We start from the raw sequence: 26,136 nt of genomic DNA, 5'->3' as shown, positions 1-26,136 counted from the left end.
CTTTATACCATCTTGTATACCCGTCCTAGTGCAATGATGTTCAGTGTTTGTGTCTTGCTATCACCATGTCACAGGAAGCCTCCCACAAGATGTGGCAGTGCAAGGGAGACATTTTTAAAACATGTAACTCAGCAATTTGCATGGAAGACTGAAAAGGGCATGTTCCGAAGGCAGCTCACACCCCAGATACACCCACTTAATTGCACTTACACCTTTAACATCTGAAGTCTTTAAATTTCAACTCTGAAAGAAATAAAACTTCAAATCAGAGCAAATTTAAGCCCTGAGAGGCCCTCCACTGATCCTCAAATTGGGTTTTCTTTCAGAAAGCATCTGCACCCACAAATCCAGTGCTCCTCTGCTGTTTCCAACTTCTACAGCACCACTGAGTTACCATGTCAGTGATTAAACAAGGGTAATTTAAGAAGACTCAACCTTTTACATTGGCTTTGTCTATTTTCAATACAAAACCCCCCTCCACTGGAATAATTTTGTTATCAAAGGTGCTGCGTGGCAGCCACAGCGCAAAGCAAAACAAAAGGAAACAGATGAAAAGCAGCATCACCAAACCCAGGAAGTTTTAAACCTGAAAGACCATCTGTACTTGTTATCCGACAGGAACCCCCTTTGATCAGCCACACGCCAGCCTCTGTAAAGCAATCTAAAGGCTGAGCTAGGGAGAGTGTGCATCCCCAGAGCCCCCGTCCCTGGGCACGCGCCCCGGCCCACCCGGAGCTCAGCGCACACAGCAAAGCAGCAGATAAAAGCAGGGTGAGCCAAAGGCTCTGCAGCGCAATTAGCGCTCTCCTAAACAAACGAGCTTCAACAGAGCTGTAATTAAGCAGGCCTGTAATTAAGTATATGCCCTTTATCATAACGATCATGCTTAAAAATGGCACGATGCATGGAAGTGTGTTATTAATGCTGCGCTCCCCAAGCGCGGGAGCGTGTGCGGAGCTGCCGTGTCAGTCCCGTCACCAGCCTGCTGCTAAAATGCATTAAAGGCAGAAAGCAGAAAACAAGGTGCTCATTCAGCGTCTCCTTTCTCAGCCAGGCACCGGTGTCACGAGGGTTTAAACACCACCAGTTCTGGAACCTTTACAGAAACGAGGCCCTGGGCAGCCACAGCCACTGCCTGCCCCAGCACCAGGAGGGCAGCAGCCCTCAGCCCTCAGCCCTCAGCCCATGGCTCAGCTGGGCTCCAGGAGCCCTTTGGCCACCCAGGGGCTGCAGGCAGGCAGGCAGGGGGACAGCCCAGACAAGACGCATGGGGAGCAGCGCTCCCCCCTTGCATCTGCTCTCCCTGGCTGAGCGAGTGCCCCGAACAAAGCAGATGCTCTGGGGGCGGGAGCCTTCTGTGCCCCCACCCCACCTGTGGATGAGACACCCACTGCTGCTGCTGCCCAAGATGGGCTTTTTCACACTCACGAGGACTGCAAGGGCGTGCTCTTCTCCCTCAAAACGGAACAAAGTAAAATCGGGTTTCAGAAGGAAAACTGTTTCCAATGGCTGTTTGCTGCCTCCCAGGACCAGCTCCTTCCTGAGGGTCACAGCTAATTAACTCAGGCACTGCAATTAGTTAAAAGAGTTGAGAGGAGCCAGCAGCCAAAACCAACCCCGCAAAGCGCAGCCCCAAAGGACAGGGTTCCCATGCATCCCTGACAGCAGAAGGGGATGGATGCCTCGGTGAGGTGTAGCGGACGTGTCCCTTCGTGGGTGCAGGACCACCCAACACACAACCGCTTCCACCTGCTGGCTGCTCCTGCACTGTGATTTACCAAGACCTGCTCTCAGGCCCTAGTGGGGAGGACACCAAAGCATGCTCTATAATTCAACTTGCTAGCTCGCTTAGAAATCCTCTCTTTAATCTGTGAAAGTATTGTCACCCTTCTCTAAGCACTCGAGAGATGCTGCCTTCTGTGCTGCAGACTCCAACTAAATCTCAGTTGTCAAATTAGTAATTCATCTTTCTTGAATAACTATATTTTTAGCCAAGCTACCAGATTTAAATAATCAGACCTGCCAATGCTACCCTAATTTAAACAAGCTGACGAACTTTCACAGGCAGCATCAGCTAACATAATGAGTTTCTGGATGACAAAGAACTTCAGACGGTAGTTCTCTACACTACCCAGCGTAATAAGCACTTGTTCTTTTCTACAATGTGCACATAAAAGAGAAATCTAAATAATAGTTGCTGTAATTATCTTGAAAAATATGTGGTGATTAATGGTGATTATGAAAATCTGTATAATTGTTCGCTAACGCTCCAAAGATCAGATGTTCTCTTGAAGCAACCATCAGTGAAGAACTTGGAAACACAAAAGCTTCCAAGCTGCCGTCCATGGGATGACCCGTGTGCCAGCTCAGCCCTCACCCTGCCGGGACCTCTGCCACAGGTTCCAGGATGTCCACCATGTGACACATGTGTCATTGTGGCTGAAAGCACCAAGTTCAACCTGTTATTTATGCAAATAATTAATTACTCTTGTATCCAACTCACAGTTTGTCATGACACATTAATGACTTGATAGACTTCTATGAACTAGTGAGCACAGGACAGCAGAGCGCTTTTATCGTCATTTAATTTAAAAACGATCCTGTGTGAAATTATCTAGTTGTGAGTGATGGAAGCATAAAGAACAGACTCAGCAAAGCTTCTTTTGGATCATTGCTTTATTAATGGTAACGTCAGGGAAATGAAAAATGCTAACATTGTCATATTTAACTCCTGGGTACAGATGAATCGCTGCCTCAGAGCCTGGCAGGCTCCGTTTGCACACTGCAGTGAGCGCTAATTCCTCACACCACGATTGTGGGGATACGCAGCCACACAACAGTTTATACACCTTAACTCCCAAGGAAATAACAGCTGTTTCTGCATTAAATTCTCACCATAAGCTTTTATAGCTTTGGATTTCTATATTACTGTTTTTGCATCGCCTGTTACACTAGAATTTTCAATTTCTGATATTAAAAATACTTAAATAAATAAATAAATCCCTTGCAAAATGTTTTCCTGCATGACTGAAAATGAAGAACTGCTAATCCAAACCAACAAAAAACCCAACACTGAGTGCACTACTACCACCTTTAAAATTTAAATGACCTTAGATTTTAGAAAGGGCTTCCTCTAATGCTGCAGAACTGTTCCAATTTTCCCCAGACCTGAATGCTAACAGAGTGTTTATCCTTTACCAAGAAGAGTATTTCATAAACCAGCCTACAGCAACACCATAAAACCAGCAGAGCTCTCCTGCTTAGAGAAAACTTGATTTTCAGCTAAATGGCACCAGAGGAATCTGAAAGCAGATTGAGAATCAGGGGCTGGCACAGAGATTTAAACAGCAACCTGAACAGTAAATGTGTGTTCTTTGTGCTACAGTGCACCGAGGCCCATATGGAACCACACCAAATCACTGATGGTGAAACCTTGGGGCCAAAACCAAAAGCAGCCTTTCCTGACAGCTCCTGCCAAGCCAGCTGCAACAGGGAACCTGCAGCTGTCCCAGCTGTGCTCCCCAGCTGCAGACACCAGCCCCAACACGCATACAGCTTCGTTGTGTCATACAAGGCAGTGCAGAGGTGCAGGCAGGGGCACAGGCAGGGGCACAGAGGGGTGCAGGGCTCAGCTCTGCTGGCCCAAGGCAAGCATGAGCACGAGCCCAAGCTCATGAAAGCCCCAGAGCACTTCATGTGGCTCCTGGGCAGCAGGAGCTGTCCCCAGGGCTGCTGAGGGGACGCAGCCAGCAGGGAATGCCCAGCGCGGTGCCTGGTGCCCAGGCTGGCCAGGCAGCAGGGTGGCAGCAGCACCAAAGCACCCAATGCCTGGGGCAGCCAGTGGGACAGCAGGGCCCTCCTGGGCTGGGGAAGGAACCTCTGCTTTGGGAAAGGTTTACAGCTTTCCTGTTCCTCTTGAAATGACTTTGATTAAAAAAACAGACCTGGACTAAATTTTCATTTTTGCTAATTTGATTGTCAGCCTTGATTTTCTTAGTTTCCTGCATAGCTCATGACATGGCACAATTAGTTCTTTACTGCTAAGATCAAGCCACGAAAACACTTGAAAAAGTACCCCTGGATTTGATTATTTTCTTTTTTAAATAAAGTGAAGGTTAAGTACTGCATGGTGACGCCTAAGGAGCACCTCAGCACTGCGACTCCATCAGCACCAGAGAACATGGAGAGACTTCAAACAAGCTCTTCAAATTGCAAGTGTTTAGGAGCTCTTGATTTTATTATTTTTTAATAAAATGTCCCCTTTGAAGTCTCTGCACCACACTAAACTTCAAAGATCACACCTTAGCATGTGCTGTTTCCAAGCCACAGCCCCTAATTAATTAGAGCAGAGCAGATACAAACCAGGGCACTCGCGTGGGGCTGAGGCAGAGCTGGGACAGGGCCCGCTTAGTGATGGGGAGGCAAAGGCAAAGGCAAGGTAAAGGCAGGGGCAGAGGAAAGGCAAAGGAAAAGGCAAAGGCAAAGTAAAGGCAGGGGCAGAGGAAAGGCAAAGGTGGAGGCAGAGGAAAGGCAAAGGCAAAGGCAAGGTAAAGGAAAAGGCAGGGACTCCTCCAGCGTCCGCTCACGGCTGTGTGCTGAGGAGAAACCCAGACTCTTTTCCATTCCCTTCAGCTCTGGCTGTAAGGACAGACTCCTTGGAAGTCATTAAACGTGTAATGTCTGTCTGCACGGCCGGGCAGCGCAGGCTGCAGCAGCAGTTGCAAAAAGCATCTCGGGCAGCCCCACAATGGCCGCAGTGTTCCCTGGCCGGCAGCTGTAAATTCCTGCTGCTTGATGAGAGAAACATCCACACGGCTTCCAGGGCTGCGGGGTAGGGGCAGGGGGTATTAAATCCACAGGCTGCATATTGTTGCAGCGTCTGGCCCCGGCAGCCTTTTCCTTAGCTGAGCCACCTACGGTGTGCGGTGCATTTGTCGCCGCTGTGACAGCCCCAGGCTCGCAGACTCTCTGGACAGCAGCCAGGTCACTGCCAGGGGCAGATGCTCACACTTGCAGTGATGCTGTGATCCTGCCCAGCAGCACCCCACACTCTCCAGCAGTGCAGTGAGTGACCAACATCTGTCCCACAGGGCTCCCAGGGGAGACAAAGGTGCATGGTCCTCTCTTTATATGGTTTTGGTCTAAGAGACTCAAGTTATTTTTAACACACAGCAGCTTTGTGTTTCCAATAAAAGCAGGAGAAAGAAACTAGATCAGCTGCCCTGACAGCACCGTGCTCTCCATTCTGCAAGCATGCCTACAAGTTAGTGGAATGGCTAGGAAGGATGTGGGGATGGATAGCCATCTTCTGCCCTGGAGCTCACTGACACCCAGAACACGCTCCCACCCTCCCATGGAGCGTCCACCCAGCCACAAGAGCCTCGACACAGGCCCAAAGCTGGGTCTGCAGAGGATGGCACAGGGCACAGGCACGCAGCACTGCCCGGCTGCAGGAAGGCCCCTGTGCCCAGGCTGGGTGGTGAAGGCCAGGGGAGGTGCCCTGCTGCCAGCAGCCAGCCACAGGGCCACAGCCCTGCCTAGCCAAAAGCCCTTCTGCAGGAGGAGATCCGCTGCGCCACGCAGGATCCACATCCTCTAATGGGACTTCATTTTTAGGTGCTCAAAAACATTACTGGAACCACATATTCCTATCAGGTAAATTTCATTTGCATATGCAAATGATATCCAAATACACTGCACCATTAATATGATCAGTAATTACATAATAATAGTCACCAATCTCCACACACATCAAACTTACAGTTTTGTAGCTATTAAGGAAACTGTGCTTTGTAATTAAGATAATCCTCATTTCCAGATGCTAATTAACTATATAATAATTAGCTTCTTTTGCTAATGCAAATGAAGTATTTGCATCCTTATTGGTAAAAGAGTTGCTTATCACTTAAAAAAGAGACAACCTAGAAATAATCCCTCCTCCTCCTTAAAGGTGAAAAGGTAACTCCATTTTTCTCAGTCTCATTTGTGAATGTAAATTAGCCCTGATTAATCAAATCACAGATTAATGTGCCCATCCTGTAGCACGGCCAGTGCCTGGCGTGGCCCCCAGCCCTCTGCCCGTGGCCCAGAGCAGCCCCCGGCTCCTTTCCGCTGGTGCTGGCACTGCAGAGCCCCCAGCCTGGGCACCAGCCCCCGCAGGGACACACGGTGCCACCCAGCTAGCCGAGAGCGCCAGGAGCTGTGCCAGCCTGTGGCTGTGCCACCAGCCTGGGCAGGGGCAGCGGGTGCCAGCCTGTGCCAGCGCCACCAGCCTGGGCAGGGGCAGCGGGTGCCAGTGGCAGCGCTGCCAGCCTGTGGCTGTGCCACCAGCCTGGGCAGGGGCAGCGGTGGCAGGTGCCAGTGGCAGAGCTGCCACGCCACCGCGGCACGGCCCGGCCCTGGCGCAGCGCATTCATCATCTGCTAAACCAATCCACCCACTCTGCACCACCATTTGTCATTAATTATGCTAATCAGCACACCATTACTCTCCAATGACACCATGGCACTTATTAGCCAGTTATGGTTTTTCAAATGCACAGCTCATTGTGTATGTGAGTGCTGCGCCTGCATTAGCCTACAGGGAAGAAATGTCCAATTATGAAAAGAAAAAATTTGCTATTATCTCCCTCTAACAAACCAATTTAGTAATTATAAAAGTCTCTGAACTCAGAAGGATTTGTTAAGAAGAGCTGAGTGATGAAACCAGAGAATTTTCTTTGCAATAACTTTCTGAGTTGGAATTGAAGTGACAACAGAGAATGAGCAGTTTTTATTATCTTAATTACAACTCTTGCATCTTCACTTTAGATGATCAAAAAGCAGAATTTATCTAAACACAGGCCCATATTTGGCTCTTCCATTTAACCCATCTGATTTGTTTATTTTAACTGATATGCACCAAACGTGTGTAACGTGTCACAGACCCCGAGACGGGCCTGGCCAGTTCCCAACGCGCAGCTCTGAAGCATTGGATGTTGGATGCAGCAGCCACCCACCCAGAGGCACCCACGCAGAGGCACCCATGCAGAGGCACCCTGCAAAGGCACCCACGCAGAGGCACCCATGCAGAGGCACCCTGCAAAGGCACCCACGCAGAGGCACCCATGCAGAGGCACCCATGCAGAGGCACCCATGCAAAGGCACCCATGCAGAGGCACACAGCAGGGTGGGGACACCATCCCAGGAGCAGGGACAGCGCCCCATGCTGACACAGCTAAAGGGATGGAGCCAGGCCTTGGAGAGCCCCTGGAAAACTGGCTTTGTTGGAACACCCAATTCCTCCACAGTTCCTATGTTGATCTGCTCACTGCAAGGAGACACCACTGGTTTTAGAAGCTTAATATGTGTTAAGAGCTCATTAATATCATCAGAGTAAATGGGCCTATTAAAACATCTTTAAGCAATATCTGAACATACATCTCCCTAAACTATATTTAATGACTGTACTTAAGATACATTATATGAAAGTCTTAATGAGACATTAGATAGCATTTTGAAGATTAAAATTAGAGAATCCATATAAAGTCTGTCCACTTAATTTAGCCTTAAGCTACACTGATGAAATACATTACCACCAAATTATTACTTCATTAGAACAAATATTTTCTAATAATTTCTGATTTATGCCATTAGTTGTCTCCATATATATTATATATTCGTATCTATATGTACATATAAAAGTATACACAAAACAATTTTCTAGTTCAAGAGGAGATGGGAGAAATCTGAGCTTTCTAACAGCTGAGCTAATTACTTGTCTTTTTTTTCTATTGAGTTAAAGATATGGAGTGTTCATAACAGTCCATTCGTGGTACCCCCACTTATCCATGAACCACAAGGTCATTTTTTAAACATTTGCTGTTTTGCTTTTCAAGGATCAGTAAGATGCCTTGGGCCTGGCATGCAGTGATGCTGCGATGCTGCCTCTGTGCCCTCTGCAGAGGGGGAGGCTGGGGCAGGGCAGCCCCCCGGCGGGTCCCAGCCCAGGGCTGAGCAGCACCCCTGTCCTTGTGGCCCAGAGAGGGCTGGCACCCACCAGAGCGACCCAGGGCCTGGCAGGACCCGTGGGCACACCTGCAGCACTGCCCATGGCTCTGTCCCTGCTGCTCTGCCCAGGGACGGGCACCCACCTGGGCCCTGCCCTACGACAGCCACAACTGAGGCACTGCCTAAACAAACTGCAATAAACTTATTAGCAAGAGGGTTTCATGTGTGGCTTATTTTGTATAAACAGCTTTTCATTAGATAAATGAAGCCCAACAACCTTTACAAATGTTTTCAATTATGAAATGGTGCCATTGAGATATCTGGATGGTGATAATCAGGGAAAACACCAGTGACATCTCCTGCTCGGAGCTGGAACGTGCTGCCTGCATGGCTGCTCCTCCCAGTGCCATCCCACCCGGCCACACCAGGCAGTACTGACTCCTGCTTCATTTGATGCAATCTGTAGCAACAAGACTATTTACATTTATTCTGCCCAAGCCTTCTATCCAAAAGAGCAAACATCTCATTGTAACAATTTTGCATTTTTAACTGCGCGAATTAAGCATTCTTCATAAATAACAGCCTGGTTTGCTGCACTGCAACTCCTTTTTATTAGCGGCACAGAAATGCACAATGAGCAACGTGTTCTATTATTCTTTGTCAAATCACAGAATGCTACATTAGAATAACTGTGCTGGTCAATGTAATATAGTAGATTAAATTCAACTTCTGTGCAAAACCCACTGTAAAACAGCATGATAAGAAGGCTATAAAAAATTTAATTTTACTCCAAACTCCATCAGAAAAAAAAAATGGTGTGAAAAGTAATTTTGCATAATCAGTACACGCCATCTGGAACAATTAACTGATTTCTATAGAACTATGAGGATCAGTCATATCTGCTTATTAAAGATCAGAAATTATACAAGTAATAAATCCTTGAAAAAACTAAGCGTACTCCTGCCTGTCAATGCTATTTTAACTTCAAATACTGAAGAACGCCTGATAAGGCTGAAAAGAAGAGATTAATATATGCAAATTACATCCAGCATTTAAAATCCCCAACAACTGTCTCTGGTTTTCTGTCCCTTATTGCTGCCTTTATGTTTTATTCATACACCAACTCACCTGTCACTTCATAAGCTATAATATTATGGGGGGTATTATTAAACAGCATAAAGCCAAGCTTTAATTGGAAAGCTTCATTGCATTTTCCAATTATTTGGAGTAAATTAAAAGCAGATGCACATAGTTTAATAAGGAGTCTAATATCAGTTCCGGGAAATCAAAATTCATTGTCATTACTATGCTGTGATAGTTTTGCAAACTGTACCCAATTTTGGAGGTTTTGAAAAGAAAATCTGTCTCTGCAATCTGTTAATTGTCATTCGGTTAATAACTGTTTAAATATCCAAACCTCTGAGCGGCTCCCTATTTAAAAAAAAATTAAACTCTGGCACTCGGCAAAGCAAAACAAACACAGTGCAGGCCACCCCAAGGCTGTGCTCCATGGGAACGGCACCAGTCCCACAAGCTCATCCTGTTCACCAGCCCCTGGCCTTCAGCCAGTGCTGCTGTGGGGTGAGGGCACCCCTGTCCCGGGGTCCCTCAAAGGGTTCAGGCTGCCCTCCATCACCCCGCTGCGGATGCGCCGCCAGCCCGTGCCCGGTACCCCTGCTCACCCATGATTTATGGATCCAGGGTTAGAGCCAGGAACCCTCTCAGCAGAGAGCAGCAGCCTCCCTGGAAGGGGACGTGGGGAGCACGGGTGAAGCCCACGTGCCCCAGCAGAGGGACAGGGCTCCCATGCCCGCCTGCCATGCCAAAGGGAGCCAGACCATACGAGGGCAGGGCAGCAGCCAGCCAGGGCCCCACCTCCCCTGCCAGCACACGGCAGGAGCAGAGGAAAACAGCAATGGCACTTTGGGCAACAGCAGGTTCATCAAAAAACTGTCTGTCTTAAAAATGTCACCGGGGACAGAACTCATGGCTCCATCATCCCCATTTGGGGCTGGGGCCCCAGCACAGCCTGGGTAACGTGGGGCACGCTGACACAGCACACCAAAAGGGTTTGCACACCTTGGATGGCATAATTTCATAGGAAACACACTTTTTGTATCTCATTAAGTATAAAGTAACACACTTCCCTTTCTGAAATATGCAGCTGCAGCATTTTACATGAGACTCCAGCCTCCCCGAACTGCTGGATATTAATAGAGTCTTTCATAGCTGGAAGATTATCCAGGTCTCTTAGTCCAAAGACTAGAAATTGCAATAGGGTAAAGAACAGGCTGACTTTAATCTCAGCTTCAGGAAGGAGGTTTCAATGCAGAATAAAGCTTGTGTCACAACTTGTCTGGCTTTTGGACCATCCTGATTAAAATTCAGTGTCACAAAATATACATTTAGTTACGCTTCTACTCTTAAAAAGCATGAAGAGCTTAAGTGAAGGGATGGGGACCGACGGTAGGATGCAGCACAGGACCTCCCCTTCCAAGACTGGGGGTCTCAAAACCCTTGAACATCAGAGGCAATCGCAGAACCACCAGGAACTGTGCTAGAAGATGAAGATAAAAGCAATCCTTGTGCACTGATCCAAAGAATAGAATCTCCCTTTTTTTTCAGAATTACCTGTTTTAGTGAAGTAAACACACTGTGACAAGTGCATAATTTAATTATCTACAAAAATAATGAAGCAAAACAATAATTTGTAGAAATAAATTATTAACCTCTGATTAAAACACCTGTCCTTCTATACACAGAAGAGAGATGTGTCTTTTAAAAGGAAACAGACAAGTAAGGAAGTGGCACATGTGGCCACTTGACCTGGCATTTTGCAACAAGAAGGAAGTTGACATATGGGCGCTGAAATAGAACAACATCTGAATTTAGAAAGAGCTCTGAAAGAGACTTTTGTCACTACCAAAGTACAAAAGAAAAAACAATGAGGGGGATGGGGAGTGGGTACCCGAAGGCATTTCCAAGTTAGCCCCTCCCGTGCAGGAGGAATTGAGCAGCAAAGTTTGTCTCGGGAGCAGTGTGAGAAGCAAACGCTTCCCACGCCCCTGCCCACGGAGGCGGCACCTGCCCCCGCAGGGAGCCCCAGCCTGCAGTAGGAAAAGCAGCTCGGTTTCCTTCCCAGGAACCCACTGGCTTTGATATTTTTCCAGACCATTAACATCAGTTTCCAGTCTCTCTGCTGCCTCCAGAGAGCTGGATTAGAAACCTGCGTGGAGCGATCGCCAAACGCCGCCGCAGCGCCTGCAGGAGCAGCCCATCCTGGTGCACACCAGCCCAGCTCAGCTCCGCTCGTGCCACGGCCAGGGCCTGGCTCACCTGGCTCACCTGGCCCACCTGGCTGCCCAGGCTGAGACCCTCTGCCCCTGCCCTGGGGCTCTGCCCTGCGCTTCCTGCAGGGAACGCTCACCTGTGAGACCCAGCAGTGCAACTGCACCGCAGCCTCTGCTCACTAACGCTTCCCTCTCCAAACTCAGACCACGCTTTGCTCTGACCTTTCACACAAAGTGTCTGGAAGAGGGCAATAAATATTTAAATATCATAAAAAACTACCTCAATGTAAATATAATAAATACCCATTTAAGTAAATATTTACCTCCCTAAGGTAATAAATACTGGTGGGTGACTCCAAAATAAACAAGCCAGAGCTGTGGAGAAACTGGCACTGCAAGACCTGCACGGGGAAACCTTCTCCTTCATGGCATGCTGGCACACACACTGCAGCCAACACTGCGCTGGCAGCCGGCCGCGCTTCCCTTCCCTGCTCAGCCCGGCTTCTCACAGGAAAACACCTCACATGAGCCACTTGAGATGGATCAATGAAGGGTTTAAAGACCACAAAACAGCACCTTTAAGGTAGGAAATACATGTAAAGGCATCTCAGCCTCAAATGACAGCTGGAAGACCCACGGCTCCTCAGCAAAACAAACAGCAAGTGCTGCGGTCTCGGTCACAGCACGGGCGTTCCTTTATCAGAAGATAAAGCATGCTATGCTTTTTGGTATCTGACATCTAAGCTCCAAGCCATGGCTTAGACACGGCTTCTCTCCTCTCAAAGGGAATGAAAACCTTCACCTGCAGCTCAGCAAGGTCCTGAACTGAACTGAGAATGCTCTGGGTAGTGAGAGACGCTGCACTTCTGGATCCTGCTTTATCTCTAAGGATTAACATGACTTGAGCATGGATGCCCAAACTTATGGATGACATATCAGTACATCCAGGTAACATCATTTCTTAAGGTACTTACACAATTTTGACAACACAATTTCTATCCTAATCAGAGAACCAAGGCCAAGAGAGGGGGTGAGATTGTTCTGGAGTCAAATTACACAAACTTGTCTGCTGCTGCCCCAAAACACATCTATCTGTAATACAATGCTGAAGATGGCTACAGGGAAATTTCAGGGGGAAAGAAAAGACAACTCAGTTCAGCAGAATGCACAGATCACCAGCAGCAAGAGCTGGAATTCACTGCTTAGTAACTTCAGAGTGCTGCTGTGGTGTTAGACCCCATCCAATTAAGTGAGGCCTGCAGAATATTTACACTCCTACATCTCTTGGTTCCTGAAAGGGTTAAAGCTTATTATTAGCATATAATTTACAGGTCCCTTCTCCCAGGAAAGAAATAATGCACGGTAAATGCCACATTCGTTTTAATAATACATGTTACAGTCTGTGCCCAACATCTGCACAAAGGTAGAGCAGACAGATTTTTTTGACATGTCCCACTCTGCCATTGAAACACAGGCTTTTTGTTTTGTAAGTGATGGAAGGTTTAATCAAGAAAGCAGGCAATTCATCAATCGAAACAAGGCTGCTCACACTGCCCTGACAGCACACACATGGTTTTATACAGAAGAAACCTGGCCACCTGTCAGCAGCACCTTTTACATCAGGATATACAAATACACTGGGTGATCAATCCTCCAGCTCTTCCCATTCATTTCTTCATTTTCTTATTGTATTTTTCTTTATGCTAGATGTTGCCCTCATTCTCTGCAGGAATAGATGGGAGACAAGGCAGGCTATGGCTGTTTATACACTATCATAAAAATTTATATACCCTTAGAGTGACTTATTTCCCTTCTATTTGAGTACCATTATTATAAATAATTTTTCACTTCATTGAGGAATTTTCCCTGTATGTTATTATCTGTGCCTGCCTGCGAGGGCTGCCTCTCCCTCACTGTGCTTGTGCCTCTGATAAGCCAAAGCAATATGCTGGCAGAAGATGCTCAAGTCTGAAATGAAGGCAGTATGTAGTCACAACAACATCTTAATTAAACTGAAGGCCATGAGGAAAGACTGTGCTGTGAAATACTGAGCCATGTCTGTCAACAGGTCTGTCTGCAGCAAGGCATTCTTCTTCCAGCAGCTGCCTGCCCCAGCATGCACATTAAACCTGGCAGCTCCTCAGCATCCTGCTCCCAGCAGCACCCACAGACGTTCTGCACATCACAAACCCGAATTCTGCCTTTGGTCTGGGTGCATGGCACGGGGAGGGACAAGGGAGGCTGCTGGGCACGAGGATGATGCCAGCAGTGCCAGTGCTGCACTGCCGTGGGTTGTGACAGGCTCTGGGCACTGCTTCCCTACCTGCACCCTGGCAGGGACTCACTTAGGAGTATATGCCAAGAGAAGTCTCCTTAACCTTCAGGTCACCCAGTGTGTCATGGCCAAGACTGGCAAGGACAAAAGAATGGTTAAAAATTGTAATTACTGCTTTCAGGACCATTTTTTCATTGAGTCCAGTTTTGTGCAAACAACAATTGCGTGACACAGCCCAAGGGGTAATGGGCAGTTCCAGTGAGGATACAGTCATTCTGCCAAAATATATTTGAGATACAAAGTAGAATTGACAGCCAAAATTCATTTTATCTTCCCCAAACATGCTGAACCACAGCTGGAAGTGTTGTTTTCATCAAGTACTGAGAAAATCTTGGATGTCTATAGAGAGCAAAGAGAGACCAAGCTGCAGCTCTTCATCCTACCCCCATGCCAGCCCTCCCTTCCCAAGCAGCTCCTTGTGTGCCCACAGCAGACTGAGGCCATACTGAAAGGGGAAGAGACTGCTCCTAATGGTTTTTGTTTTCCTCAGCAGCCCCACAACCCCTGTTCTGACGCGGGAGCCCAGAGAGTGAGCTGTGCCCACAGGGCTGTGCCCAGGCAGAGAGGCACGCTGCTCCATCATCCAGCACACATCCTGCAGCACCAGCTCGGCGCGGGGAGCCCTGGCAGCAGCCCAGGCGTGGCAGCCTGCTCCTAAATCTCCTGTTGCCATGGCACTGCAGCAGCACTGCAGATAGCCCAGACGGAACAGGAAACCCGGGAATGGCTTCCAGAGCATGTCTGGGGACCAGTCCACCCCGCAAGGCTCGAGCACACAAAGAGAGCTGTCGCGGCGCCTCGCTGCAGCTGCTGACAAGGCAGCCGTGGGCAGGAGCTGTGCACCAAAATCCTGTCAGTGCACAGCATGTGTCAAATGACAAGACCCTTTCTCTGGAAAGAACTCACAGCTGTAATAGCCATTACAACACACGCACAACTCATAACAGTGTTTCTGGAGGAGAATGTGCAATTGGAGGAAAAATAAAGTTATACTTGAAAATGTGCTCAAGTAAACATGAAGAACTAATGCTCTGTCCAGTTCTACAAGGCCTTGTTTTGTGCTTAGCCTGTAAGGATCTGGTAAAGTGCTCAGGCTCTCTGTAAAGCAGGCACCTCCTCAGGCTGCCCCACGAGCAGAGGCCACACATCCTGCAGCAAGGGCAGCCCCACCAACACCACACAGAGCTGCTGCCGTTGGTGCTTTCCCAGAGAGAAAGCACAGCTTCCCATCCCCATGCAGAATTGCCTCCTGTGAACACAGGAATACACCTTCCCTCACATTTCCAAAGGTATTAGGGCAGGAGAGTAACAAGAAAAACGAGGACTGACAAGGATTATGCAATTCTTACATTCTATCTCTTTGGGAACCTGAAGCTGCAGTTTCAGGCAGAGATTACCTTTTAAATAACCCTTTGATTATGGTACATGAATTAATGCCATGTTCCCATATTGCAAGTGTCACTCACTATTAATAGGAGGGACCTGTGAATGGTACATTTTTGCCATCTTCTCTTCCCTGATTATGCACAAGGAGTTTCAACTGCACAGCCAGCCCACTGAACAAACTGCTGAATTTCCAAACTGTCCTAAAATCTCCTTCAGCCAGATGACAGGACTAGACCTTCATTAGGCTTTTACAGAGTCAGGTTTAAATCCAGTATCTTTCTCCTCTTGCAAAAACAACATAACAGAGCAAACCCTGTGCTAAGTGTGATTCCGCCATGGCTATGACAATATTTTCTCAGGTGCAACAGCACTGCAGCAAGCCCTCCGAGAGCACTGCAGGGGCCCAGCAGGGTGGGTGAGCTCACCTGAGATGGCGTACAGGTTGGAGTGCTGGTGCTCCAGGTCCAGGCGGCTGCTGTGGCTCTTGCCCCGAAAGCTGGCCGGCAGCGTCAGCGAGATGTGCCTGAGGGAGGGAGGACAGGCAAACACGGTTACACAGAGCAGAGCAAGGGAGGACAGGCAAACGCGGTTACACAGAGCAGAGCAAGGGAGGACAGGCAAACGCGGTTACACACAGCAAGGGACGCTGCTCCTGTCAGCTCCAGCCCCACAGCTCCAGGCAGGCTAAGCAGCAAACATCAGTTTTAACACTGCTTCCAAAACTGCCCGCCAACTGTTCAGTGTCAGCCCCTCCAGCCCTTGGGCCCTGGGCTCGGCCAACAACCAAGGGCTGCAGCAGTGTCCATCCAGCCCCAGCAGGGCATTCAGCCCAGGGCAGGCAGGGCCAGCACCCACAAACAGCCAGCACAGCTCTGCCCCTTCACCTTAACCTGCATTCCTCCAATGCAGAGCCCCAGTCTGTGACAATTCTAATGAAATGTTATCGTTAACCTTCTGGACTGCCTTGCCACACGTAAAAAAGTGGCTCCCTCTTCACAGAGGGCTCAGTGCAGCTCGAGGCAGAGGGAGCAGCTCCTGCCTCAGCTGAGTGAGAGCTCCTGCCCTGGGCAGACAGCGAGCACTGCCAGCAGAGCCAGGCAGCCCTTGTGTCCCCTTGTGTCCCCTGGCTGTGTGAGACAGGGCCCCTGCGTTCTCCAGCAGTGCACCAAACCCACGTCCTCAGCCAGCAGATTTTATCTACCACACCAGCCATCTGGAACTTATCTGCCTTCAAAAACAGGACATGTTTTGGGAAGAACAATGTATTTTTAGCCCTTGATGCAGATGATGGTGAACAGTACAGATAAAATAAGAAAAAGCAAGCATCAGTCTGAGTTTACTTGTGCTTTCCAAAGCTATTTTTAACCAAAAAAAGATGGTGTGAAAATATATTTGAATTTGGCTATCAGTTTGCTGTTTAAAACACAATCCACATGAGAGTCTCTGGAGCAGAGGCATGTGTGTTATGAACACTTTAAAACAGGAGACCACTGCCTGTGGGCATGACATGCTTCTCATTCAACTTATAATAGAAGTATTCAAAAATATTTTCCAAGGCACCAAAGGCAGCCAGTAGAAAGACTCAGTTTCTCTGCCCTCTAGGGAGAACTGCTTTCTTCTCAGCAGAAATAGTTCTGGAGCTAAATAAACCAGATCAACTTAAAAAGCCCATTTCTAAGGAGAGTATTTTTTAGAAGTTTGTGCCAACTTGTGCTGTAGGAGAGGCCGACCCTGCAGGGTGGGCACGTGCCAGGTGTGCCATGAGGACGGATCGCTCCCCACGAGGCACCGAGCACACACCGGCACTGGGCAGCACTCCCACCCTGCCTGTGGCGTAACGAGGGTGTCTGGAAATGATGGCCTGCCTGCCGGCCTGCCTGCTCTGGGGCCATTTGCCGTCCCTGAGCTAGGACAACTGGGCATTCCATTACTCTACTGCCTCAGACAGCCACAGAGATGTCTCCAAAAAGAACATTAGCTGCACAAGACAGGGCAGTGACTGCTGGATGGAAATCAGCTCTCCTCTCCTTCTTTTTATAAAAGATGACATTGTAGGGAGGAATGGGAAACAAAGCCTAATTTATTTTAAATTAATGTAAACTTTGGCCAGGATCAATAGAGCTTATACCTACCAACTTGATTGCATAATGCATTTTCCTTATGGGTTGTGAGAGCCAAATCATTTTGCATTGTAGAAGACAAAAAAAAAGAGGCTGCCATAGAAAAGCAAGAAAATCCCAATTACAAAGTCCCCAAGTTCCTAAACACATATCGTGAAAGTATGTGCAGTTCTGTGGCATATGGCAAATCAATTACTAGTTTAGATTTTAAAACAAAAACATGGTAAATGTGTTGCACAAATAATCAAGAACAACGGTTTGGTTTAGATTACAGCGGCCACTAGAGTTTTGAATACAATTAATCATCATTCCAGGCACCAGGAAGCCATATTGACACTTATTCCTAATTTGAATATTTAATTAGGGTGAAGTTCTTCATCAAATTATCACAGAACTGGGAGGAAAGCCTAAAAGATTTAAACAATTACTACTTTAACCCTTGCCCAACTGCACACCTGTGAGCACAACAATCTCTTTCTGTTCTGCAAAGCTGGAATATGATCAGGCAACGTGACAGGTAAAATGGACTACAAATATCCTGGGAAAGGGGAACAGACACCCAGCACCCAAAGGGCCTCTCTGGAGAGGCCAGGCTGGCACAGGCTTGTGCTTCTGACTGCTGGTGCTCCTTGACCTTTACCAGGGCAAAGCTTTTGGGCTGTATCTCTATTTCAGAATCAAATGTGGTTCCTTCCAGGGCTTTTTTGGTTTGGGGCTTCCTGCTGGTTTGGCTATTTTTAAATGAAAAGCCTGTCCATAACCAGCTAGCAGGCTCTTGCTGCCCACAGCTGAGCTGGCACAGTCACCTGCTCCTGCCTGGGAGGTTTCACCTGCACCAGGAGCTCCTGGGCTGGGGCTGGACCCCGGGGCTGCTCCGGACCTGCTGCACCTCCAGCACCCCGTGGGCACCTCCCTCTGCACAGCCCTGCCTCCAATCGCTCACACACCCCTTTATGTGCTGTATTAACCCATATAAGAAAATCTCTTTTAATGAGGAGTGATATACTTATGAACTCTCTAGAGTCATAATTAGAGCAAACTAATTGAAGTTGTGTTTTGACACACTTTCCAAATTCACGGGTACTGCATGACATATTCACAGCACCAGTGCTGCACACCGTGGTGACAGCAAAATCATTAGGCTAATAACACTTATTTGCATTCCGATCATGCCAGCAGCGGCCGTTAAATGCTGCCTCAACCAGCACTCGTTTACTCAGAAAGTTTCCACTGAAAGATATTAACAGTAATTATTAGTACTTTAGTGGATGTCTGACGTTAAGGGATGGCAGCTCACAGAGACCATCCCCAAGCCAATCACCTGCCTTGTAAAGTGTCAGCAGAGCAGCTTTGCAGCTCCCAGAGATGAGCAGCGCCGCGGTTTGGTGTTTGGCGCAGCGGACGTCCTGCCACGGCCAGGCCCAGGGCTCCAGCCAAACCCTGCTGCTCCAGCACTGCTCCAGTACCAAACCCATTTCTCCCCAGCGTACCATAATTTCAAGACGATTTAGAGCAAGTTTAATCACCCTCTTCACTTCAGTTGCTCTTTTATTCAGCAAATCCACAGAACAAGTCAGCATGTGATGAGGAGATCCCTCACGTGCAGGCTAAGGGGATTTGAGGTCTGTGCACATTATGGCCACTTTTTGAACATTTTTGGAGAGAAACTCACATAAAACAGGCCCAGGAATGCCTGACAGTTCCAAACCTGTTATTAAGAACTGTCTGCAGGAAGGTGATGAACTGCTTTTGAAGCGAGGGGGCAAGTACTCATAAAACAGAACAGAGGATCACAAGGGGAAGTGCCAGATATCAAAGGATGCTTCATAATTCATATAAAAATATCAACAATGTACAGCAAAAGCCCAATGGAAAGTTGGGCTTTGGACCCAGCAGTGACAGACTGGGTGGTACAATTGTGACACCCAGAGCAGCATCTGAACCATCAGGCAGCAAAGTTTGATTTTTTCACAACAACCTTCAGAACGGTGCTGCAAGACTTCATGGGAATACCTTTCAAAAAAAACCACCAAAAAACCCAGAAAAACTACCTTACTTTCCATAAACAATGATCAAGCAAAGATCATTCCCCATGAAAAATGGAGAATGGAACAATTACATTTCAAGCTGCAGAAAGCTGAAAACACAACTAACATGAGTTAATATCAGGCTGCAGCTCTCAAGAAATGCAATCCAACATGGAAGCTTTGCTCATGGAGACTGGAGAAGGCACATTTCTGAGAAAGAAGCTGCTGAGGTTCTGTGAACTGGCACCAGGGGACTTGGCACTGAGCCCCTCTAGCAGGAGGCATCTCCTGGGCAGCAGCTCACAGCCTGTACCTGCGCCTGAAACACAGCAGGCACCTGTGCTTCCAGCAGCGGCTACATCCCAGCTACAGCATTTCTTCACAGCCCTTAACTTTGACTGTGCTGGGGCACTGAGATGCCAGAACACCTACCTCATACTCCAAAGAACTGCAATGAAAACCTCAACTGCGAGGCAAGAATCACCTCGGGTAATGGACTTCATTCCAGACAATCTATTCTAATCGTGTAAACCAAATATTTAAATACTTTGTAAAACCTTCCTGACCCTTTCCCTAAAACAAGCAACATATGGGCTTTGCAAGCATTTCATCTCATTCCAAGCTACTAAAATATCCTGTTTCCTAAGAGTCAATGAGAACTGGGGTGCCAGATTCAGATTTTATAAAAGCCCAATGGCAGGAGAGAATGAAAAAGAGAGTGAGCGATTCTTTCCACATTGAGCTCTCCCTGCTCAGCTTTCCCAGCTGCACAGGGAGGAGGGCCCAGCCCCTGGCAGCCCCTCCCCAGGTGCCTGTGCCCCACGGGACGGGCGCTGAGCCCCCTCTCCACAGGAGCTGCCTGGGCGCACAGCGATGCTCACCAGGCACGGGTCTGCTCACACCAGCAACCCAAAACCAAAGGCCTAACGCAGAATGAAGCTCCTGCAGCCTCCTCTGCATGGGGATTAATTCAGATCAGAGGAATTGAGTAACTAGGACAGAGCAGCTGCCAAACAATAGAAAAAACCCCAACAAGTTTAATTTACGCCGCTTGGAAGAGTGAGCTGCAGCCCATTAAATCCTTGCAGGCAGAGGCTGCATCAAAGAGCTGAGCCCTGGCAGAGCAGCATGAAGTGCTTATGGAGTGGCTGTCTCAGCTGAGCAGCGCCGTGTCTCGGGAGGCTGCGGCGGCTTCCACATCCTTCACGAGCTGCTCTCCAGAGCCACGAGTTTTCACATAATGAAGCAGTAGGGAAAAATTGCCAAACAGCAGAAATACTCCAGAAAGATAAATTACACACGGTGTAAGCGTCCTGGGTTAGGATTTTAAGTGCTGCCCAATTAATCAGCGCAGCCCCGGCTCCCAGGCCAGATGCAGAGCCCCTCTCAGGACCAGCCCCTCGCTGGGGCTGCCCAGGCAGACCCCAGTGCCCTGCAGGGCTGCAGGCACAGCCCGGCCCGCAGGGACATCCACAGCTCCCCTGCAAAACCTGTTAAACAAATATGCCGCATAAAGACTCATTTGGGAAGAGCACATTGTCAGCACTTTGCCAGTAATAAATAATGACAGTCCAAACACTTTACTAAAAGCAATAAACTCAAGAAGTGTTTTGGAAAATGGTGAAAGTGATTGATTTAAAGGAAATATCTGAACACAACCACATGCATTTCAGGGTGAAAGCACAGATTACAAATCAGCAGTGGCAGAGATCATATTAAATAGCAGACAACACACAAGTTTTAGGGGGAAAAAGCTCAGTTTCCCTGCAGGGCTTATTTAACAACCCAGAGCACGGCTTCTCCAAATGGATACCTCCGGTTTGGACTTAACAGCGCTATGCTATGCCCCAAAGAAAACATGCCTCCAGAAATACTGCTATAGCAGGAAGAGGGCTCTCTATAAAGAATAATGACTCTAAGATTGAAGCCTCTTCACTCAGAGCACTCCACAAATTTTTCAATGCATTCTCAAAATCGGCCAAATCCATCAGGCTCCTTCTAATTACAGTTCATGCCTTTCCTTCTCAGCTGCTGCAAGGGACTCTTGTGCCTGGAAACCAACCGTACTGTTTAAACATTTTTTCCTAATCATCATTTTCTACCACTAAAACATACTGGCCTGTGACCAATTTTTGCACGTCTTCATCCAGCTGAGCTGGACGCAAGCCACACGGTCAGTGCTGTTTCATAACAAACCCTTTATGGGAACCAGACTCTGGAGAAACACATGCCAGCCCCCTCACCTACCCAAACCATCATGTTCAGATCTGCACAGCCTATACACAGCAAGGGCATTTCATGCTTACATTTTGTTCCTCACCATCCTCACCACGGAGGATCCATGGAAACACCCCCTCCAGGCTCCAACTTACTGTTTGAGTCTCACAGCATTGTCAATCCATCGCTGCTGAGATGTGACCTCAGCCCTCGTGACATCCTTGGCTTCTGCTAAGTATGTAATTTAAAAACTAGGAATATTGCACTGTTTCATGACACAAGTGATTTGAGCATTCAAGCCACATAATATTTTCAAAATATAATAATGAATAACTACTTTTTTTATTTGATCTTATAGGTATTTTCCAATGCAAATGATTTTACAATTAGTTGCTAGTCAGGAGGTGGTTTTAAGGGAGGGATTTAAGGCAGACCCCCACTGCTGTGTGGAGGCATTCTGGCCCTCACATCACCAGCAGTGGCTGCCTGTGCAATGGCAGCTTTCTCAGGATTTGGCCTTTCTCTACAACAGAGCAGAACAGCACTGAAGCCCTGGAACCTTTTCCCTTACAGATGCTTCATAGAAATCTATTTTAAATGACTTAAATAAATTATTATAGCTATTTCTAAATAATAGGGTAGCTACTAAAAATAGGAAAGGCAGAAGGCTTCCCTTCCATTACCACACTGCAGTCAGGCTGGTGCATCCCAGCCCCAGCTTGGGTCTCCACACTGCCTTGTTGGTGTTGCTTTATGACCTGCCTCGACTGCACATCATCAGCCTGCAGCAGAAAGCCACAGACTGATCCCTTCCCCAGCTTACACCACCAATGTCAAACCCTGTTAATAAATCAATTTGAAAAATCAGACTTCTCTGCCTAGCAAAGAAATTCCTGCATTCCACAACATGAAACTCCACTGGGAGCAGAGAACAGGAACAAATTGTTTCCTTTTCCTAAGGAGGGGCCAGCTTAACTAGTGAAAAGGTAACTGAGAGCTCAAAAGGAAAATTCAGACATCTTGATCTTATTCCAGGTGTTTAGGTAGAGCAATTGCTATCTGTGTACCAAAGGCAGAGAAGCAGCTTGGAGACCTGCACAACGGCATGGCCACCCTCACCAGGACTGCCAGGGCTGCTGTTGGAGGCCACCCAGCCAGATGCCTGTACAAGAAAACACCAAGGAGAAGAAATGGCTGAAAAACACCATGTGAAGGCCAGAACAACTATCAAACAAAGCCTCCCCTTGTGCAGCCCTGACTGTGAGCCATAAGCCTGTGACATGCAGAAGCAGCACTGCTGATGAGCACCAAGCTGTGGAGCTCACACCTCTGGTACATGACAACTCTGTGATGGCCACATCCACTGCCATCAGCACCTTACACCACAGAGCAGAGGGGCTAGTGCAGAAAAAATATACCCCACAGGAAAAAGTCCTTCCATTTGAGGTTTAGCTGTACATAGGGGTTTAGTTTATATCCAGTGTTAGCAATTGTTCTGAGGCCCCCTCTTGATTCAGAATTATTCTAAATGCAGGCACAACTGAAGAGAGCAGCCGAGATACCTGCCTAGCACAACAGCAGACCCTCCACAGTGCTCCATGCAGCACTGCTCACCAATCCATCCTCACTACTGAGGCAGCTTCAGAACAACCCACTGCGATTCCTGTCAGGATATATCCACATGGAATAAAACAGCAAACTGACTGCCACTGTAATCTCCTCTCTCTGTGGTGACATGAAAATAAGAGATCACTTGTGACTACAATCTTTCACAAACACGGTGTTGAGTAACTCACCACATGGTTGACAGTGTTAGAAAAGGCCTTCAAGTTGTCTGTGTTCCCTGTAATAATTAAATATTTGCAGGATGCACCTTTATATACATTTCTATTTCTTAAAAAATATATTGGATAATAAATAACCAAAGTAAAAAAACAGACATGAAAGATGCTTTGAATGATCAGGCTGGTGGTGTAAAAGTTACCTGTAAATCACACATGGGGTGTGAGAGTGGAGCTGGCTACAGACAGGTGGGTTTTACTACAAGGCATTAATGTAACATTCAATTATTCCACTGCATACTGGCTGGTTTAACTCAGCCAAATTAGAATACATTTTATATTGACTATTTTGACATTTGCTTTATTTGGCAAGTAAAACAAAACTGATCCAATTTCCTTGCAGCCATTGTAAACCATAAACTGCACAACAAGAGGTTATAAAATATATAAGCCTTGTAAACACTTCTTTTCAGACTGTCACTGATGCTTTGAGCTCTAATTTTGGCCCTGTTCCCAACAGCTCTGACACTGCTCTGCAGCCTTCCCTGGTCAGCTATAAAGTGACCCATCCACATTCAGTGATTAAGCACTGCCACTGACATTCTCTTGCTATGGTAATTTTTTTTTCTTTATTGTGGAAATTTGCCCAGACAGAAGTTTTTGCAGAAGGAAAATGAAGATCTGTGCTCTAAAATCAAGACATCTTTCTCTCTGATCTCCCATGGCCTGGGCTGGCATCTAGCTTATGTCCAGCAGAGCTTCACAATAACATCTCAGGTCCTAGTGGGACAGGCTGGAATCCCCAGAAAGCTGCTGGCTTTTCATCTCTTTTGCCTCATCTCTGAGAAGCATGACAGCATGTCTGCCTGCAGCACACCTGACAGTACGCGACAGCAAGCTCTTTGCCAGGGCACGGCAGCTTACCAAGCAAAACTCTCAGAGAAAGAAACACCCAAATGCTTTGGAGAGCTCAAAGAGCCACCACAGGACCATGGATTTCAGTCTGGGTCATGGGTGAAGGCTCAAATGTACACACCTACCTTAAGGAGGTACCTGATAGCTTTCTGGGGAACACATTGCAGCAGTTTAACAGTGTGCCTCTGAAATGACCTGTAAATCAAGACTCTAAAGGACACAAGCAATTTCCACCCATGTGATATAACGACCTTTGTACACAAACTGGGCCTTGGAACTCCCCTCTGCTGTCTCCTTCGAAATTCCAGCTCTCACTAGTTACTGTAATACTGTAAAGGTATCCGCAGTGTAGAAAATGCCTACAAAAATACATGTACACATAATAGGCAAAAGCACAAAGGGACCCAAGGAGAGTGTGCTGTCCCCTGGCAACAGCCTGGCCCAGTCTATGAGCCTCAGCAGCAGGGCACAGCTCACACTGGGCACTGTGCTTTTGGAGTGAATGTCAGAAGTGCAAAGTTCTCAGTTTCGTCACTGTCTGGGCTGCTTTGCTGCTTAACACCTCTTTGTCCTGAGAAATCCAGCAAGTAAGCTGTCAGTACAGCACTACTGGTATATGAAAGTCTACACACGAGCACATCTCTTGATACACACACAGAAATATTGCCTGTAACACAGGGAGACCAGCCTGGACAGACACACTGCCCAGCAGTGCTGCTCCCATCAGTCACCACGAGATGAGCAGGCTGCTGTGCACACTCATGACAGCTGCATAACTGGAGCTCAGCAACTGGGTTCAGGAAAATAAAAAACCAAGAACCAGTACTTCAAACCATGATCAGAGTGATCCTGGAGATAAGCAAAACCTGTTTCCCTTCTGAAGTCTGTAGAGACACTTCTCCGTCCCTCTGGTTAGGGAGAACAATCAGCCTGGCAGCAGCTCTGGCTCACCCTTCCAACACGTATGTGTTGGAAGCCACAACATCCTGCACAGTTCAAAGCAAAGGAAAGGTACAGTTTGCTGCTTCCCTTCCTTTGCAGGCATTTCCTTTCTTCTGGCTTCTTCACCCATTTTTCTTTACCCCACAACAGGCAAATACTTCAACCAACAGCACATTCCCTTATCAGACCGTGACACAACCATTCCGTGCCGACGCAGCACCCTGGTCTTGGTTTCCCAGGCAAGGTGAGTAACCACAAGACATGCAGCATCAAGCAGGAGGAGCCGGAATGCAGCAGACCCACCTTGGCAGGCTGGGAGCGGGCGTCGGGGCCGGCGCTTGGGCGGGAGGAGCCGCGGGCTGCGCGGAGTCGTGGTTGCGCGGCACTCTGCCCATGCGATACCAGATGCCCATGCTGTTCAGCTCCCTGCGAAACCAACACGGCGCCTGAGCTGACGCTGCACGCACGCACCAGCACCAGGCACTGGCGTGCCTCGCCAACGCCTTGGTCAGCGAGAACAAGGGTAATTAAAAAAAAGGGAGGGATGAGTTAACTCCCACATCAAACTCAGTAACACTTGTACTTACTTGGACTTTTCTAATGATAAGCTTCACCTCTTAGAAGCTACTACTTGGTAATGACAGGAGCACAAGGCCCTTGCTTTGGTATAACTGCATTCCTGACAACAGCTTTGGAGTGAGGGGTACTTACCCAATGAACGTGTACTGAGGAGGGGCTTGCTTGGACCTCCCCAGGATTCGGATATCGCAGATCGCTGCCTCTGTGGAATCTCGAGGGATGAATTTAATGCACAGCCTCTTCTTTCTGAAAGCTACTTCCTCTGCAAAAATAACCCAGGATACAGGGTGGGTTTTATGCAAGATTAGAGTACAAATGTTATTTATAGTCTCTCCAGGTATTAGGCAGGTAATTACGGCAGAACTGGTGCCAACAAACAGACATATGTCAACAAACCAGTCAGTGCAGTGCCATTCAGAGGGGAATGTTCTATCAGATGTGCTCTTGGCACTGCAATAACCAGATCTCCTCCTGCCTGCTGCAGAGATCAGCTCCCACATGTGCCGGGTGCTGCCCCACAGCACAGAACAGCAGGTGACTGCCAGTTCCGCATGCC

The 26,136-nt window shown here is 47.7% G+C and overlaps 1 protein-coding gene across 4 annotated transcripts in view; it reads right to left on the bottom strand.

The window, feature by feature from the left end:
• The window catches only part of MVB12B (multivesicular body subunit 12B), a 52,403-nt gene that overhangs the window by 9,869 nt on the left and 16,398 nt on the right, over window positions 1-26,136 (bottom strand). For all 4 annotated transcript variants that reach the window (XM_063174797.1, XM_063174795.1, XM_063174798.1 and 1 more), the window contains 3 exons: window positions 25,713-25,842; window positions 25,305-25,427; window positions 15,425-15,522 (listed from right to left, as the gene is read on the bottom strand). In XM_063174797.1, the coding sequence (XP_063030867.1) occupies window positions 15,425-15,522; window positions 25,305-25,427; window positions 25,713-25,842 (351 nt within the window). The remainder of the gene's footprint in view (window positions 1-15,424; window positions 15,523-25,304; window positions 25,428-25,712; window positions 25,843-26,136) is intronic.

The sequence above is a fragment of the Melospiza melodia genome, chromosome 22 (assembly GCF_035770615.1).
Source record: "Melospiza melodia melodia isolate bMelMel2 chromosome 22, bMelMel2.pri, whole genome shotgun sequence".
NCBI lineage: Eukaryota > Metazoa > Chordata > Aves > Passeriformes > Passerellidae > Melospiza > Melospiza melodia.
The sequence above is the reverse complement of the archived record's forward strand: the minus strand, read 5'-3'. Positions and strand labels throughout refer to the sequence as shown.